This window comes from Lagenorhynchus albirostris, chromosome 5 (genome assembly GCF_949774975.1).
Source record: "Lagenorhynchus albirostris chromosome 5, mLagAlb1.1, whole genome shotgun sequence".
Lineage (NCBI taxonomy): Eukaryota > Metazoa > Chordata > Mammalia > Artiodactyla > Delphinidae > Lagenorhynchus > Lagenorhynchus albirostris.
This window is the reverse complement of record NC_083099.1, coordinates 114777802-114796377: the sequence shown is the minus strand read 5'-3', so window position 1 is coordinate 114796377 and position 18576 is coordinate 114777802. Positions and strand designations below refer to the sequence as shown.

Sequence of the window (18576 nt, the reverse complement as noted above, 5' to 3'; positions counted from 1 at the left end):
TTTTACAGTAGAGGAAGGCCGCCTTGAACACATTTAGGCCAGTACCCTCAATTCTACACACCGTTCTCCTCCTGACTTACTATTATATTTGGACACACCCTCTAAGTTCCCCTCATGCCTTTGAGTCTTCTGTGATTCTGGAAACATCGATCCCACATGACCAATTTTGTGGACAATGGCACTTTAAGAAAAAAGAGGAACTGATTAAACATTAATTAGCCTCAGTCCACAACTTCCTCACAAGCTAATGGATAGGGTATGCAGATCCCTGTCGAATATCAGATGCTAGGCTTTGCCAAAAATAGGACTTCCAAGTGTTGAAGGAGTGCCAACTGCTGGCTCCTTAACTCAAACCAAAGGAAATGATTACCAGAGACAGGCCTCGAGTCTGCCGTGGTCAGATGTCACCAGTTTGCAGTGCCACATGTGATCCAAGAGTTTATGAATGATCTCAACTCTTGGTCCCCAAGGAGAACATATGCATTACAGAGGTTACGGATACAAATTACAGAGAGCATGATGTTTCCATGCAATTTCTAAGAATCCTTCAGCAAGTTTTAAACATTAATGGAAAACATTAAGGAAGGCTTGGCACTCTTAGGGGGACTTCAGATTATATTGCGGATGAGGACAGAACAGGGCTAAAAAAAGGATTCGAGAATAAAGACTTGGCTAAGGAATTTGGAGCCGGCCATTCCTCTTGGATGAGTTGTGTGTTTGTGTGTTTTATTCCCTGCAGAATTCGAGGCTTCGCAAAATGCTATGACTTGAAAATGAGCAAGTCGCCGGGTATCCCTGTTCATTTATCATGCTCCAATTCATACCACTGGTTTATCTGGATCATTTGCTGAGTGAATTTGCTTGCACAGGGAATCTTAGCGGGATGAGGGGTGAGACCTTCTCATTTTGGAATTGTCAGCATGTTGCAGAGGTGCCAGAGTGTCAGCTTGCACAGCGGTAGCAGGATGTCTCCCCACTGAGTTCTTTCTTTCCCATTCCCCTTCTGTGCAGAATAAACCACTTATGACTTGTTCCCTAAATATCAGATCTTGTTGTCTGTTTAGCTGGTGGCTGGCCTGTCCATTCTGACCATATCTTGTTTGATTGTACCAAATATAATAAAGTAGTTTGTTGTGAATGATGATTTATTAATAGATCTTTAGATTTATTAGGTCTTTCGGTCTTTGCAACTTCAGAAAAATACAGAATTATTGTAACTTATCCGTGTAGAGCTTTCAGTTGAAGGGGGAAACTCAGTTTCAACTGGCCTAAAAATGAAAGAAAACTTCTTTGGATCCCATACGTAGAAAGTCCAGATTTAACACAGTCTTCAGAATTGGTTTGTTCAGTTATGGCATCAAGAACCCAGATATGTTTTCTAGTGTGCAGAGCCTCAGTTTCATTCTGAGGCTGGAGCTCCCCCTGGGGTCAGAGCATGGCTGTCAACAACAGCCATTTACTGCAGCAGGACAAGACAGTGCACTTTCCTGGGAAGTAGAGTAGAGGACCTGAACTTCAGGCTGGCTGCGATTACACCCGATCATTCCCGTGGTGAGAGGTGCTGCTGGTGATAAGGATAGGAACATAATGTGTACCAGTGGTAGAAATGGCCATCACTGTTTTTCCTAACCCACTGTAATATTTACTATGCTATACTATAATTTGTGCTAGCAGTTTTATTGCTTGCACATAAATATGTTGTTCCTTTGAGTGATTGATTTCTGACCTTTTTGAACTGCCAGGCTTTTATTTTAGAGATATACGAGCTTGTAGGTAGGCAAGTCGAGCGCACTGTCTCTTAAATCCTACCAACTTAAATTGTTCTTCAGAAATGACATTTTGAAATCAAATTAAAACACTGTAGTGTATTTCATACAATATGAAAAAGACTGCAGCACACCCTTTGAAGAGGAGTTCATCAATTCGATCAACCTGTCAAGTATACTTGATGAACTCGTCTGATGCCCTTCAAGATGGGAGCCCTGGGCTTCCCTGGTGGCTCAGTGGTTGAGAATCTGCCTGCTAATGCCGGGGACACGGGTTCGAGCCCTGGTCTGGGAAGATCCCACATGCCGCTGAGCAGCTAGGCCCGTGAGCCACAACTACTGAGCCTGCGCGTCTGGAGCCCGTGCTCCGCAGCAAGAGAGGCCGCGATAGTGAGAGGCCCGCGCACCGCGATGAAGAGTGGCCCCCGCTCGCCGCAACTAGAGAAAGCCCTCGCACAGAAATGAAGACCCAACACAGCCAAAAATAAATATGAAAAATAAATAAATTAATTAAAAAAACAAAAGGATGGGAACCCTGTGGTGGGTAACCTAGTCCCGTGTAAGTGTAAAAGAAAAAACTTTTCAGATGAGTGAATCTGAAGCTGACACTGAAGGAACAGTATGTGTTTGAAGAAAGAAATAGGAAAAAGTAAGGGAACAAAGAGGTATCTGGGGAAGATTTTCAAGCAGAAAGACCATATATGCTAATGTGCACCGATAATTAGATGTTCCTCTGTGTGTCTACAGCAAAAGGGTTGCAGAAATGTATGTGATGAGTGTGGAAATATAAACACAGAGACCTGATTCTATACAACATTTGATATCACATTAAGAAGAGAATTTTTTCTTAAAAGCCATTTAAAAAGTTGTGAAAAAGGAATTGATGTCATCATATGTGCACTTTAGCAAACTCATAATAGCCACAATAGAGAGATTAAAAGAGAAATCAGAGAAAAAGTTTAAATAGGATACCCTGGAAGTAATTAAGGAAGAGACAGGGACCTCCTGAACTAGGGCAGTGGGGACAAAATAAATAGATACAGGTGATATTACAAATCATTGTAGCGTAATGACTGTGCGTAGGGTCTAGAGTCAGACCTGCAGGGTTCAGACTCTGTACTTGTCCACTACAATAGGTCATTCCAAATGACCTATGACATATCCATGATGCCAGGTTTTGCACATAGTGTGTACTCATTAAATATTAGCTATTATTGTAGAGCAATTACTTTTAAAATAGGGAGATCAAGTGTTACTGTGTGTGCTGCTGATTCAAAAAAGCAAGTTTAAAAAAAAAATTCTTGTTATTTCATATATTATGCATGACTAAAGTCTTCTGATGGTCCTTTTAAGTATCAAGATTTACTCAAATTTTGTATTCTTAAACTAAAATATGCACTGGATGGGCATCTCTTAGAACTAGTCATCAGTCTTCTACTGAGAAGTCTCTTGCTGCACAGCTCTGACAGCTCAGGTGCACATACAGAGAGAAATCCTCCTGGCGTGGAAGCCTTGTGATCAGCGTTGCTTTGAGTTGCCAGAGGTTTCAACTGCTGCTAACCGTGCTTTTAATTACATATCTCTTTTTAAATTACCTTTCCCGTGATCAGTTTAATTTGTTGTGGATGGTCTTCTTTATCTGAGGGTGTGTATGAATACTTTCATCCATAATGTTTTAGGCTCTACATTTTTAATAACTGCTTGGAAGCATGTATAGGTTGTAAGTCAGAAATGTATCTTTCAGAAGTCTGCTAATTATGCAGTCTCATTTCATTATTATTGCTAATTTATTTTAAAATGATGAAATGTCAGAGTAATGATTTGCCTTGTCTCTGCTGACTGAGGCAAAAAAGAATTTTGAGAACTATTGAATTAGGACAGAAGGGAGAGGACTTGGTGAGCTAAAGAATGTGGGATAGTAAGAAGCAAAAGTCCAAGAGGTCTGCTCTAAAGGGATACCTAGATGTGAAGCTGTTTTAGGGCACTGTATTAGTTACCTATTGCTGTATCACAAATTACCACAAAACTTAGTAGCTTAAAACAACACACATTTATTTTCTTACTGTCGGTGGGTCAGGAACCCAGACATGAGTTAACTTAGTCTCCTCCTAAGGATCTCTCACAACGCTGCAATGCAGATGTTGGTCAGGGCCGTGGTCTCATGTAAAGGCTCAACTGCAGAAGTTCCTGTTCCCAAATTTCAGTAGTTGCTGGCAGGATTTGAGCTCTCAAGGGATGTGGACTGAAGCCTCAGTTCCTTGCTTACCGTTGGCTGAAAGCTGCCTTCGGGTCATTGCCAAATGGGCCTGTACATCGAGCAGTGTGGCATCTTGCATGATCAGAGGAAGCACATGAGGAGAGAGACAGAAAGACAGAACGAAAAAGATGAAACTTACAACCTTTTGTAACCTAATTTTTGAAATGACATTCCATCACTTCATTAAAGGCATGTCACCAGGTCCAGCCCACAGTTAAGGGGAGGGGTGAGACAAAGAAATAAATACCAAGAGGGAGAGGTTATTGTGGAGCGTTAGAGAACAAGCCTACCACAGGCACCGTCATGTCATTTCTGTTTTATACAGTATTCCTTAACCACTTTATAAGACACTGCCAAGCACATTGCAGTATTCAGTGTCTTCTTGTAGAATTGAATTAATTTGTTACAAATCTTTATGTCATGAATATGAACTCTATCATATCAAACACAGTAGTAATTCAGAATTTATTGATCTTCCAGAATAACTTTCTAAGTCACCGTGCATGTCAATGTAAAGAGAATTCAAGTCTAACCCAGGTTATGACTAGCTTAGTGAAGTCTCATTTGTGTTTTCAGCTCATAGAGAGAAATGAATATTTGGGGTCTAGCCAACTAGATTTCTCTTTTTCCCCCATGGAGATGTGAACCCTTGTATTCTAAACTTAGATCTGCAAGCAAGTACTATATCAAAAGTGTGCCTATTATATCTTTTTTTCTTTAAAGTACAACTTACCTCTACCCTGCCCCCAGCTTTTGTCTTTTTAACCAGATTCTTTTCAGTTCATCATGTTTATTTCTCTTCACCCTATTTAAAGACTTGTTTGGAGCTTTAGGTAAACACATATTGCTGCATGCTCTTGTTTTGGCTTACTTGTCAAGCCACATTGAAAATATGGCTTCCAGTTCTTTTTAGAATAGGAGCTTAATGAGAAAAAATATATAGACTCAATTTGGACTTGCTTTGCTTTTTTATATTTACAGGACTGTTTTAGTTCCCGTTATCTAACATACATAAATCCTTTACTGTAGGGAACACCTTCTATTTTTTATCACTTGCCATAAAGCAGAGGGCAAAATCCAAGACAGAAATGAATAATTAGCAAAAATTTGGAAACAATAAATATTTCATTTTATTTTGTTTACATTTGTGAATGGGTATACAAACGTCAGAAACACAGAAGCAGGTATCAGAACATTTATACAATTTGAGATGAGTAAAAATGACTTTCTGTTTCCTAAGACAGATTCTATATTTGTTTGCTGTGCTAGAACCTGCTGAAAGGGTTGTTTTTCTCTTGAATGTTTTATTTGAGAGAGAGAGAGAGAGAAGAAACACATTTTATTATCCCCAAAGATGTAAAAGAAATGGTATCACTAAGCAAAAATGAATTACTCTATAAACCCCAGAGAGCATTTTACAAGTTGAAGAGGGTACAGTACCAATTATACTATTATCTCACTCTACTCTCTGGGTGAATAGTCGGAAAGCCTAAAATTACAGTTGATGTTAGATTTCTTGGCTTCATTTGCAAATTGGAGTCATTTTCTTTTTTTGTCAACGCCATAAACACACGTTATATTGTTTAAGAGCAGCAGCCCCTAGTTTGTTATGATATTTTCCTCCTTTTTATCCCCCATATCAAAGGACCTTTTTTTTTTTTTTCTCTTAATTTGGCTTGTTGCAGATTGATGTAATACTGTGTTTCTGAATCATCTGCAGTGGTCCTAAGTACCATTTGAGCAGAGGCTTTTTGGCTTACTTGTCAGGAGACCAGTTCTGGAGAAGGTTCTCCAACTGGCCAGATGTGTCATTTTGGACTAGATTGAGAGCCTGCCAAAACACCACTTGCTGCCAGTACCGGATATTGTAGGGGTGCTCACCACCCTGTTACCATAGTTTTGCGGGCCTTAACATTGCATAAATAGGCAGCTGTTCTGTATTCAGGATATAAATGAGTCACCAGCTTGCTCTACCTTGAGGATTTACCTGCAATAGGGAAGCACAGTGTTAACCCCTTCTTACCCTCCTTCATGAACATCACATTTAAATGCACACTTCCCTCAGCCCATTCAGAAGCAAACCTCTATGCATATAAATCACATCCTTCTTGCCAGTTAGACAAGAGAACCAAAAAATGTGCAGTTCATTGTGCTAAAATGGAACACATTTCCTCAGCAGCTAAAGCAGTAAATTACTCAGCTTATAAACTAAGAGTGAGCAATTTGTGCTGAATTCTTTCTTACTGCTCCTTCAATAGGAGACAAGATTCTCTAATCTCATAAAAGGTCATGACTTCATTAAGATGGAAAACCATGTTGCAAGAGACAAGAAAAGAAAAGCCTTAAAAGTCACTCAGTTGTCTCTCTGGACCTATTTTCAGGACAGGGGATTTTTATTTATTTGGAGAATGACAATTAACCTGGAGACTTGGCCCAACAAAGAAGCAGAGTGCTGAAGTGGGTCTCATTACAGGACATGAAAAGCAGTTGGTTTGACCTAATCCACATTTGCAGCAGATGATTTACATAACAAGTTAGCACAAGCTGCCCAATTTTGATTTTAAATAACTGACCAATTTCAAATAGCTTGACCAATTTATATATAGAAAATGTATGTGTGTGTTCATATGTATATATGTATGCAGGTGTGTGTATATATATGTACACGTGTATAACACACATACATATACATATACACACATATATTTGTGTTGGGGGGGGGTTATTTTTTTACCCCAAGGTACATTGGGAAAAAACCTTGTCTGTGTTAGAATATCAAAGAATAGGAAAGGTCAAGGCAGTTACAAAAAGTAGAGACAATTGTGTAATATGGTATATTAGCTGGTCTCAACTACATTTTTTATTGAAGTATTGTTGACTTACAATATTATATTAGTTTCAGGTGTACAAGTAGTGATTAAATATTTTCACAGATTATACACCATACAAAGTTGTTATAAAATATTGACTATATTCCCTGTGCTGTACATTACTTCCTTGTAACTTATTTATTTTATAACTGGTAGCTTGTACCCTTTAATCTCCTTCACCTGTTTTCTCAACTGCTTTTTCTAATGTTTACCCTAAAATAGATATAGTCCTTATTTGCTAAATAAAACCAGCATTCTGCAGTCTGATAGGACCGAGTCATTTCTCCAGGCTTTTCATTTTGCCAGGGGAAGAAAAGTGCACAGATAGATAGGTGACATTTGGAGAGCCAGGCATGCCAGATTTTCGGAGGTTACAACGGAGGTCCAACCTGCTGTTCTCCTAATGAAAGGAGGGGAAATTCAGACTGGCAAAACCGCTATAAGGGATATCTCTGCTCCGAATGTCACGCTGCCCAGATGTCGCTCGGCAGGTGGAGATGCAGACAGAATGAAAATGTAGCCCTGTGTATGTGGGTGCTAGTGCATTGCAAGGGTGAACAATGAGTCTATCTTCAGAAGTGTAATGAAAACAGTGTGGATCTTGTCCATGTTCATGTCACGAGAAAGGGCTTTCTCAAGGAGTTCTCACCCCACTTCCCCTCCCAGACTGAACAGGCATACATGCTCCCAGACCACGTGCACATGACTTGTTTCAGGGCTTTAAGTATAACAAGTATAACAACTTATTTTAATGCATTTATACACGTGTATGTATACGTATATGCTTTTTAAATAGAAAATGGGATCATACTACATAAACAGTTTTGTACTTTGAGTTTGTATTAAATGTCAAAACTATATCATGAATGTGTCTCATCTTATTTTCTTTAGGCTTATCTCATTTTAAACTCAGATTTTATAGCAAAGGTTCATAGTCATAGAGTTAATCATTTCCCTGTTGATGAAGCGCTTAGATTGGCTCTAACATATTTTAAGATGGGCGTGGTTCTGTTCTCAGTAAATACCAGTGAATTTTATTAGAACAAAGTAAGTTAAGACTTGAAGTTACCTTTTGCAAAAAGAAGCTAAAGTTACTGTCATTGAGTTTTCTTTTACTACAATTGTTTTTCTTCAGTGTTACGAGATGACTTCCGGCAAAATCCCACAGATGTTGTAGTGGCAGCCGGAGAGCCTGCAATCCTGGAGTGCCAACCTCCCCGGGGACACCCAGAACCCACCATCTACTGGAAAAAAGATAAAATTCGAATTGATGACAAGGAAGAAAGAATAAGTGTGAGTTAAACTAAAATGGACCCCTAGAGAGATTGAATATCAAGGCTTAAAATGGATGTATTTTATTATTTTATTTATATTATTTATAATATTTTATTTATATTATTTATTATTTCTTGGTAATAAAGTTGTAGAACTGTATTTGAGTGCTAATTACTATTTACACTGTATTGAAAGGACTGAAAAAAGGTAACCAAAAATAAAAACTTTGGAATGAGGCTTCAAATAGTCAAATATTATATAAATCAAGTGTATATGATATATTAATAACTGGACCAATCTGAATATGTAAATATATCTTTGCAGTAGAATACTGATGTCGAAGCTCTTTTTAAGATCTCCAAATGCATCTATTGATCATGCAATACATGTGTCAAAGTGTAAATGATGGCCATAAACTGTATTAACTAGAACATTTCTTTTCATACTACTTTCAAAATTATAAGAGGAAATAATTTGAGGTGATAAATATTTCAAGGTCTTTTCCAGTTTTTCCAATGTAATATTTATAACTAAAATATTATATGAGAACTCATTTCAAAGTTTAAGAGATAGAAAGTAAAATCAATGTAAAAATAACTGCCTGGTTTTGCAGTTTAACCCTTGTAGAAAAATAGTCTGTTTTCAAGGGAAATGGATGATCAGGTTAATCAGTCAATTAATATTCAAAATGGAACACCCAGAAAATGGTAAAAAGGTAGAGAAATGGCATATAGTTATTTTATTTTTTCAGAGCATCCATTCAACCTGTGTATGTGAAGTTTGTGAGAGCAGTCCACTGAAATAGTAGATAATGCCTCAACCTTCTGACATGGTTCTTAGTATAATTTTTATACTCAGTACAATAACTGAGAATTAATATATTTTATTTAAAATAATGTCTCAACGAAACAAATGTACCATTTCTATCAAAAAGTCCACATTTTCTGGGTGTCTATTCTCTTTAAAAATATCTTATAAATGAGGTTTTATTCTTATGTGTACATTGTGATTACATCATAACACAGGACGAGAGAGTCCATGCAAAAGATCACAACATATTCCATATGATTCTGGATTGAACTGTTGACACTGTGAGGATCTACAGTGAAAGATAATTTGGTTCTCAATGGTCTGTGCTTGGGTACCAAACTTATGAAAATGTGCTCCTGTTCAAGATCTTTTTCATGTTGGTAATCATTTAGCTTTTGCTTTGTAACAAATGACCCCAAAATACTGTGATTTATAATAACCATTGCATTTACACTATGATTCTGGGGGTAAGCTGACAGTTCTTTGCTCTGGGCTAGTTTGGTTCATCTTTGCTAGGCTTTCTCATGCTTCTGTGGCTTGTTTAAACATGTGCTGGCAGCTGGGATGATCTAGGATAACTTTACTCACGTGGCTGACCATTGACTGTCTCTCAGCTGGCCATCTTGGTTCTTCTCCTCACGGCCTCTCATTTTCCAGCAGGCTAGCTCGGGCTGGTTCTCATACTGGTCTCAGGGTTCCAACTGCAGCAAGAGAAGGCAAGTCCCTATATGCGAGTGCCTTTCTTCTGGTGAAATGTTGCTTTAGTTCCACTGGTCAAATCAAATCAAATCATATTGTCACACTCAGCTTCGGGGGAAGGAGAAATGGCCTCCGTGGTTTAAACCTATCATTTATTATGCTCTACTGCATACAGTTGAGAATAGGTTGACTCTGTTTTCTTCTTCAGTAAAAAAAAAAAAAAAATATTGAAAATCCCTTTCTATGACATGGCTAGTTTTAGAGCCTGAATAAGTCTGATGAAAACGTACCTACTTGAGTTTTGTCTGCCTGTGAAATTAAAATTAAAGGAGGAAACCAGCATATTCTTATCTCATATCTCTTTAAGAACACTCAGTCATTGTAAAGTTAAGATTGTTGAACTAGATAAATAATAAAAAAAATTTTTATTGGAAAAGAAGCTATAAGTTGATGATTCACTTACTAAAAACCTTATTCTGCTTTAATGTACCCTTTAACTAACAGACATTTTAACATTATTACATTTGTTTATTCAAACAAAAATGCTTCTCATTTAAGAAACATTTAGGGACCACATTTTAGAAGCCAATGACTTGTACCAAGTCATACTCATCATTCAAAAAAAAATTTTGTTTTTATTCAACCTGACCTCCTCTTCAAAAACTATCTCATAAATATAGTTAAGATGAGGCAAAGATAATTTTAATACTAACAATTGAAATGTAAACTCCATGAAAGCAGAGGTTTTTACTATTTGGTTGACTATTGAATCTCAAAGGCCTAGAACACTACCCAGCCCATAGAGGTACTCAACAAATACTCATTGAATTCTTCTGAGTCAATTAGATTTCGTTCTATTATCCAAAGCAGATACCTAGTACTTCGTTCTGATGACAAATGTCAATAGAAATTCATTCAACAGAATCTCAGAGTGAAGACCAACCACTGTGGTTTAATGGGGGCAGTCACAAGATTCAAAATAGGACCAGGCAAGAGAGAGGAAGACTGCCTTAAAGAAGCATTCTCTAGAAAGGAAATATGGAGGCTTACATTGAGGGTGAATTTAAGAGAAGAAAGTACACATGCAGATGCCAAAATAGTGGTAGAGTTTTGTGTCTTAGACACTCAGCTATTTCTTTTAGAGAAAAAAAATGTGCTTAAATATTTAAAATTATTTATTAGTGACCTTTCTTTCTCTGTTTCTTTTCCTTTCCATTTTCTTTTTTTTCAATTTTAACAGATCCGTGGTGGAAAACTAATGATCTCCAATACCAGGAAAAGTGATGCAGGGATGTATACCTGTGTTGGCACCAATATGGTGGGAGAAAGAGACAGTGATCCAGCAGAGCTGACTGTCTTTGGTAAAACTCTCTTTTCAATTATAAATTGCTATTTACTACTTTTCCTTTTCCTTTAAATATTTTTGCTAATACCAAACACCAGGCCATACAGGGACAGTTACTTATGACTTGTGGTGAGCTCAATAGACTAGAATTGTCTTGTTTTCTGGTTCTGTCTTTCAATGAAATCTTTGATGTGAAGAAAATTAAACTTTTGAAACATTAATTTACCTACTTTATTCATATATATTTATAGGATTTTACCTTTCATCAGGATGTAAAAAACTGTCCTTTCTCAAAATCTATTTGAGAGATTATATACATTTAAAGTATATCACTCATTCCATTGTGATGCATTTATGAAGTATTTATTATGTGCATGTCACAGGGTAAGGTTTTTAAAAATTAGAGAGTGCAGTGTATAGCCATTTCACTTGTGTTCTAATTTAAAAAATTTCAGATTGAGCTATTTGCAGTTTTACCTCATGATAAAAAGACTAACTTGCTAGTTATACACACGCAATCAAAATTAGAAAAAAATTGATCAACTATTTTGCTATAATATTCATGTTTCTTCAACTTAAAAACCAAAGGACTCTTTAGCTGGAGTAATTCAATTAGTTAGTGAAAACGTGATTAGATCTGTATCACAGAAACAGTGGAGAAAGCATTAGGAAGGAGAAAATTGGAGGTAGTAAAGATGGCCAAATAAACGAAGTAAGGAAAATGCTACAGGGCAGCTGTGGAAAATTGAAAGAGAAATACAATGGCAGAAAATTGGGGAAAATGGGGATCCTAAAGATGCTGGAAAATGAAACATTCCTTTAGATGACATCGAAGTCCCATTGAAGTCCCATTCAAGTATCTGTATGGAAACATATATGTATACTCACAAACGCACTCACAAACACATACACATATGTATATATACACACATATATAGATGCGTGTGTATATCTATCTCTCTCTATATATATATTTGAATAAAAGAGTCACTATTGCAGATATTATGATTTCTTTTTTAAATGCAAGAGATAATTGTGAATTTCAAATTACTTTTTTGTGTATGCCAGTAAAATAATCTTCTGAATCTGTGCATGGTATGATAAGATCCTATGTCATTACTCCAGAACACACTGAGGTAGCATCAGAATCTGGCATACATCCCTAAAGAAACTTCTTTTGCAGTTTGGGATGTGCCACCCATGGTATAATGGGATCCCGTGCTGCGATGCAAAAGAGAGCCATATTATGGTTTCCATTACATTTAGAGTGTTAGGTGTGGTTTATGAATATGTACTAGAGTGCAGGCCTCTCTTTTCAATTGCTCTGAGTATCAGGTAATCTCTGGTAATACTCCTTGTGGATACTAAGCAGCTTGAAGTCCCAAATGACAAAACCAGGATCCCATAATTCATTAAAGGAATTGAACAGTAAAAATAAAACAGTTCAAAGTATGCATGTAAATTTCTGTCCTACAGAGAGCTCAGACAATATCAGTTTGCCCTTACATTTCATGCAGTTATCTATCTATAAGAGTCTCAAAATGTGCTTCACTCCGTAATGAATAAAATACAGTTTTGCCTGCTAAGATATGAAATTAGCGGTCACTGAACATTAGCATTGAAAACCCACAAGTACAGCTATTCTATTTAAAGAAACACTCATCTCTATTCTTCTGTAGCTACCACCAGCTTTGGAACAGAAAAATGTTTCATTACAGCAGTATATATTGCCTTCAGAAGAAAATTGAAAGGGTTTAGTGTTATTACCCAAGCAATTAGACTTACCAAATGTGACTTGTGTTATGAAATATTCACCCTACTTTCTCTAAAAATATGATGAGAACTGAAGGATATCCCTAAATATGTCAGGAGTTACAGGGGGGACTTCTAAATTATTTTGAAAGTAGCTATAAACCAAAAAGATTGAATTTGTCTACAGGCAGTTCTTCTGGAACAATTTGTTTAGGAAGCTGAGAAACGTTTATCTCATGGTGTAAACTAGTCAGAACTGACCTAAGTACAATATTAAGTTGAGGGAAAAAGTAAAATTCCATAATTGATAAGAAAACAACATCCAAACCTAGAAATAAAACATAAAAAGAGTAGTGATGGTCTAAATCAAGATTGTGACAAGTATTGCATGGGAAAGACCCCCTCCTGTACCTTGATTCCCCAATTCTTAGAGAAAATAAAATAACTAGTGTGCTATGTATAATGAGGCCTTCTTTAGTTTATTTTGATGCTCTGTATCCAGAAAATGTTTTCTAGTAAACCTATCTGTATTTCATCGTTGTTAGATATTCTATCTCTGGTGGGAGGTTTATAAATGTAAAGCTGGTTAGTGACAGTTTACCTCTCCTCTCTCAATTCTATTTTCATGTAGCAACACTTCTGCCTTTAAAACTCTGGCTACTGTGACAACTCTGTACTCTTCCAGCTTTTAAATGGAAGTTTTTAAATGTCCTTTGCAACTCCATCTTTAAGATATATAATACAGAAAAAGTAACTGATGATATTTAATTGTTCAAAAATATAATTCACTTATAATGGCAAGGAAACCAATGAAAAGGTTAAAGGGTCTTTACCAATACAATAGCCATCTGCAAGTATTTTGACTCTTTAATAAGTGGGATTGGACTTAGAAGTTTTTTAGTTTGAAAATTGCAAATTATGCTTTAAAAATCTGCGCTTTAGGAAAAGTCTTAATCAGTGTGACTTAATTTTCAAAATGTTACTCTCTGAGTCATTTATGCTGTTTGTTCTTCTTTAATATTTGCTGACCATAAAGTAGCATCCTAGTTAAGTGGCAGTACCAAATCTAAAAATTAGAAGTAGGCATTACAGTGCAGAAGGACACTAAAATCTATGGCACAGTCTAGATGTCTTCATAAAGAATACTTTGTAGCAATTTACATATGTTAATTAAATTCTAGAGATCCTGAAGACAGAGAAACTAGGGTTGAAGTACATAATTAAATTTCCAGTTATGGGTAGGTTTGGGATGTCTGTTATCTAGAACTTAACTATCATTAAAAAGCAACTAAAAATAAGAATTGTTTCCTAATTATTTTTAAATGTTTGTAAAAGTAATACATGAAAAAAAATTTTCTGTGTTACATTTCTAATAGACATTAGAAGTATTGCAAAACTTATGATGAAATACAGAAAGAGCTTGCAACCTCCCCTCCTCCCAACACACATACACACACACACACATTTCTCATCTTTGAACATTCCTATAAGCCTGTTTTATCTTTTTCTTCTGGGATTTATTTCCATATATCTATGTGCTTATTCTGCAATTTTATACATTTTAACTTCTTATTTTGGAAGATGATGATTTGGCCCACTTATACTTCCTTTCCCCAGCTTCTCACCTGTACTTTCCCTTCTTTTTGTCTTTACCCTTCTTTGTCTTTTCAGTATATTGACTTTAGAAACATTGACTATGTTAATATTTAGAATTTAAGTTATTATAACCTTGTAAATATTGACTGTGAGCTGTTATGCTATTATAATGGCATTACTTTTCTGGCACTATATTTAGTCTTCTTTGAATTAATAATAAATCCATTTTTCCTTTTACTTATGTTTATCTATGCCTGTCATGAATTCTTCTTGAAATCTTCAACAGAAGGTTTAAAATTCTCTAAATTCTATTTAGCTATTAAGTCTACTCTTGCTACAGCCATCCTGGAGGCGTCAGACTTCTGCCCAGTCCAACCAGGCTGGATTCTATTTAGATCTACCCCAGAAACTTCATTCTGATATTCATCTTCCCTTTCCTTTGATGCTGGATTCCCTGTTTCCTATATCCTGTATTTTTTTTCCTTGTTTAACTCTTATATTCAGAACAGTGTTTCTCTACTGATTTCTCCTTGACTAGAGCCTAGAACACATTCCAGACCAAGCTATCTTTATTCAATCCAAAACTTAATGGATACTTCGGCTGGTTATAGAATTCAAGTTTAAAAAAATATTTTTGCTCGAAATATTAAGGTCGCCACTTCAATATCATTTTGCTTCCATCGTTACTGTTGAGGAGTCTACTGTACTTTTGATCCCTATGCGATCATTTTCCTTTTTTTTTCTCTTTCCAAACTTTACTTAGTACCTTCTCTTTATCCCATGGTTCTGAAATGTTTCAATACGATGCCTCATTTTGGCACTTTTTTTCTTTTACTGGTTGGACACTTACTGAGCAATCTCAATCTAAAAACGCTCTATTCATACAAGTCAATGAAATATACTGTCCACTTTTTCTATTCCATTTCTCTGTCGAGCATAAATTCATTAATGAGACGTTAAATCTCCTAGATCTTTCTTTTCTTGAAATATTCCTTATTTATAGCATCTTGTTCTTATTTCATGGATGTTTTAACTTATCTTGCATCTCAGGATTTTAACAATATTCTTTTTTTTTAAATAAAATTTTCTCATGATGCATTCCTCCTTTTCTTCTAAGTTCCTTTCCCTGACCTCTCGCCTGCATTGTTCTGTCTTTTACACTGGAGGCTTTCTTCAAATGACTGTTTTCTTTGGGATGAGGATAGAGGTTGGGTCTGGTTATATTGATATTCAGTTATTGAGTGAGAGATAATAGTTGATGGCCTGAGTGTAGTTGAGATACTGTGAGACAAAGCTATGAGGGAAGAAATCTCAGAACCAAACCTTAGGAAATATCTGTGTGTTATTGATAACTTGTGGCCTTCATTTACGAATTTAAAACATAAGGTGTTATTAAAATCAAGGTGATTGTTAAGAGCAATTTAGTTCTTTTAAATAATATTAACTTGCAAACTTTAAAACAGCAAAATATTTCTCATTTGTTCACTTATTTAATAAATATCTTTTGAACACCTACTATGTGCCAGGCTCTGAGTGTTTAAATAGAGTTAGGGAAATGAATAAACAGGTCCCCTGCTTTCAGTATGACTCTCATATCATATCATATCAGCAATAACACGAAACTTTGCCTCTAAAGCATGGTGAGAAAGGCATTCTTTTCCCTCTGAGAATATTTACCTATGTTTGCTTTTGCTTCACAGGATGGTTTCTTTCAGACAAAGAAAATTCTTGGCAAGAAGAGAAATTAGTGCAGCAAGGATTTATTTAATCCCAGTCAGGCAGACTGATCATTAACATCCAGTCTATATTGGAAGGGCACAGTAATTCGCATTCAATGGCTATCATAACCCCCTGCCCCTCACACATACCCATTTAAAAAAGGAGACATACTACGACTAGCCACCTCACTTTCCAGTTTAATAGACACTACTGGGTGGCGGATCCTTCTGGGTCAACTGAAGTTAAGATAAGATTTACAAGCAGTGGTTAGGTCTCATGTGCTTTTACTGCATAGCTTTGGTCTTAGAGGATTTAAAGGACTCTACCTATATAATTATTGCCATAATGCTACTTTTATAATGTCAAGCAAAGTTTATTTTTAAATTGTTAAGGTTGTCCTAGTAATAGCTGTCACAGCATAGCCTTTACCAATTTTACAGCCATAGTCAATGACTGAATACAGTTGAAAGAAATTTGTTCTCTGGACACTTAATTTCCTTCATTGTAGCATGTAAGTAAGAAAGTTAAGAGATATTATGCAACCACATTTCAGATTTATGGTTTTGGGGTTGAAGTGAATATTTTGATTTCTGAATATTATTGACGTAACCACAAGGAGACTTGGCATTTGATTTTATTACAGTTGCATACAAAGCTGGAATTTCCACAATGGCAATTTGGAACTAAATTAACCTGGCTACTTGAGACCTGTACTTTACATAGTACCACGCTGCCAAAGAACACTGCTATCTCAAGAGAGATTAATCTTATAAGCAAACTATGCAAGTGATTCAAATCCAGTTAATCTCACAATAAAAAAAATGTTAATTGCATTGGCAAAGACATTGCCTCTGATCACGCAATGGCTGTATAATTAAGGATCGGGCCATTCAGAGGGACTCTAATCTCATTGATAAACCTTCAGCAAATAGCCCTTGAGATGTCTACCCGTGTTTCAATGTGTGATCAGCCATAAGGTAACAACATAGAAAAATCAGTGACCTTATTTTGACATGCCTTAAAATGTGGTTTGCTTGTTAGTCAGTAGTTCAAGATGTTTCATGTATATTTATTGTAGTTGTCCAGAGCTTCATGGAGTACAAACTTCACGGGGCATTAATGGGTATTGAATGTGGTCAGTTATCGACTTGCTGGATGCTTTTCTTGTCATCTTACTTTCTAATCCTTCTAACTACATTATTTGCAGATGATTTTGACACAAAACAATAAACCCCAAGATAATTCCTTGTAATTTTTGTAATTTGCGTCTGAAAGGGGTGTGGTTTTGTGTTTAGCTATGGTAGCAGTAACCTCTGCAAAGGCAAAGCATTTAAAAATACATTTCTGCCTGTATAACTTATTTAGTCTTTAATACTCATATTTTTGATTCTCAGATTTTCTGGAAATAAAGTCGAGTTAAGTAAACTGAAAATAATTCCTACCAAAAACTGTCTTTCCATCTAAATAAACGTTAAGCAAACCTACAGTTTTTAACATACTGTTTTTTTGTGGGCTGTTAAAATTACAAAGTAGAAGATGAACTTAATATAATTAGCAGAAAACAGCTGACATAATGAATAACATAATTTAGAGATAATTGCTGCAACAGGCGCTATGGAAATTCTCAGAACAATTTTTTAAAAGTTGTGACCAAATTCCAACGAATTGGTAAATTTCAGTGTTACTTTGTTGGAAGGCACAACCTCAGGTACATTCAGGTATAAAACCCTTTCTGATGTGCCATGTATATGCAAATGACTTTCTTCTGGGTTATTCTTTGCATTGTCCATTTTTTTTAATCAATTGAATTGCATTTTCCACCATAGACCAATGTTAGGCTTCCAAACATTCTATACCACATAGTCTCCTGTGGTTATCTAGTTGCTTGGCAACTAAACTCTGCTTGAGGGCAGAAGAGAATAGACAAAGTTCGTTGCAAAGTTCTCCACCCCTACTGAGTTCATCAGAACAGCAGCAGGGAACCCCATAACTTTCTTCCTTCTTGAAATTGTAAATCAGGTGCTTCCACGTGTCTCCATACAAAATAGTGGGACTTAGAACAGGTATGATAACCAAAAAAATCCTCAAGGACCCTAATGGTGTCCTCTGAACGAAGAGACAATTTTAGTTTTGTGGCAACTCTTTCAAAGTTTGCTCTTTGAATTAATTATACTCATATGTTGCAATTTTGTGACTGGTGGCATGTTAAAGGAAACATACAATAACTTTGCCTGAAGATATTCATGTGTATTTTAGTGGAACTAATCTATATATTCTTATGCAATTTACTTTGTAGTCAGCATCATGCCATGAAAAATTTCCGTGTTAGATAGATACAGAGATAGCATTAACATCCCAAGGTAGTGGAACTAATCTATATACTCTTATGCAATTTACTTTGTAGTCAGCATCATGCCATGAAAAACTTCCATGTTAGAGAGATAGATACAGAGATAGCATTAACATCCCAAGGTATGATTTTGCCAC

The 18576-nt window shown here is 36.1% G+C and overlaps 1 protein-coding gene across 1 annotated transcript in view; it reads left to right on the top strand.

The window, feature by feature from the left end:
• ROBO2 (roundabout guidance receptor 2) overlaps positions 1-18576 on the top strand; it is a 518554-nt gene that overhangs the window by 345796 nt on the left and 154182 nt on the right. Inside the window, exons 2-3 of the mRNA XM_060149063.1 lie at positions 8029-8186; positions 10918-11038. Of these exons, the coding sequence (XP_060005046.1) occupies positions 8029-8186; positions 10918-11038 (279 nt within the window). The remainder of the gene's footprint in view (positions 1-8028; positions 8187-10917; positions 11039-18576) is intronic.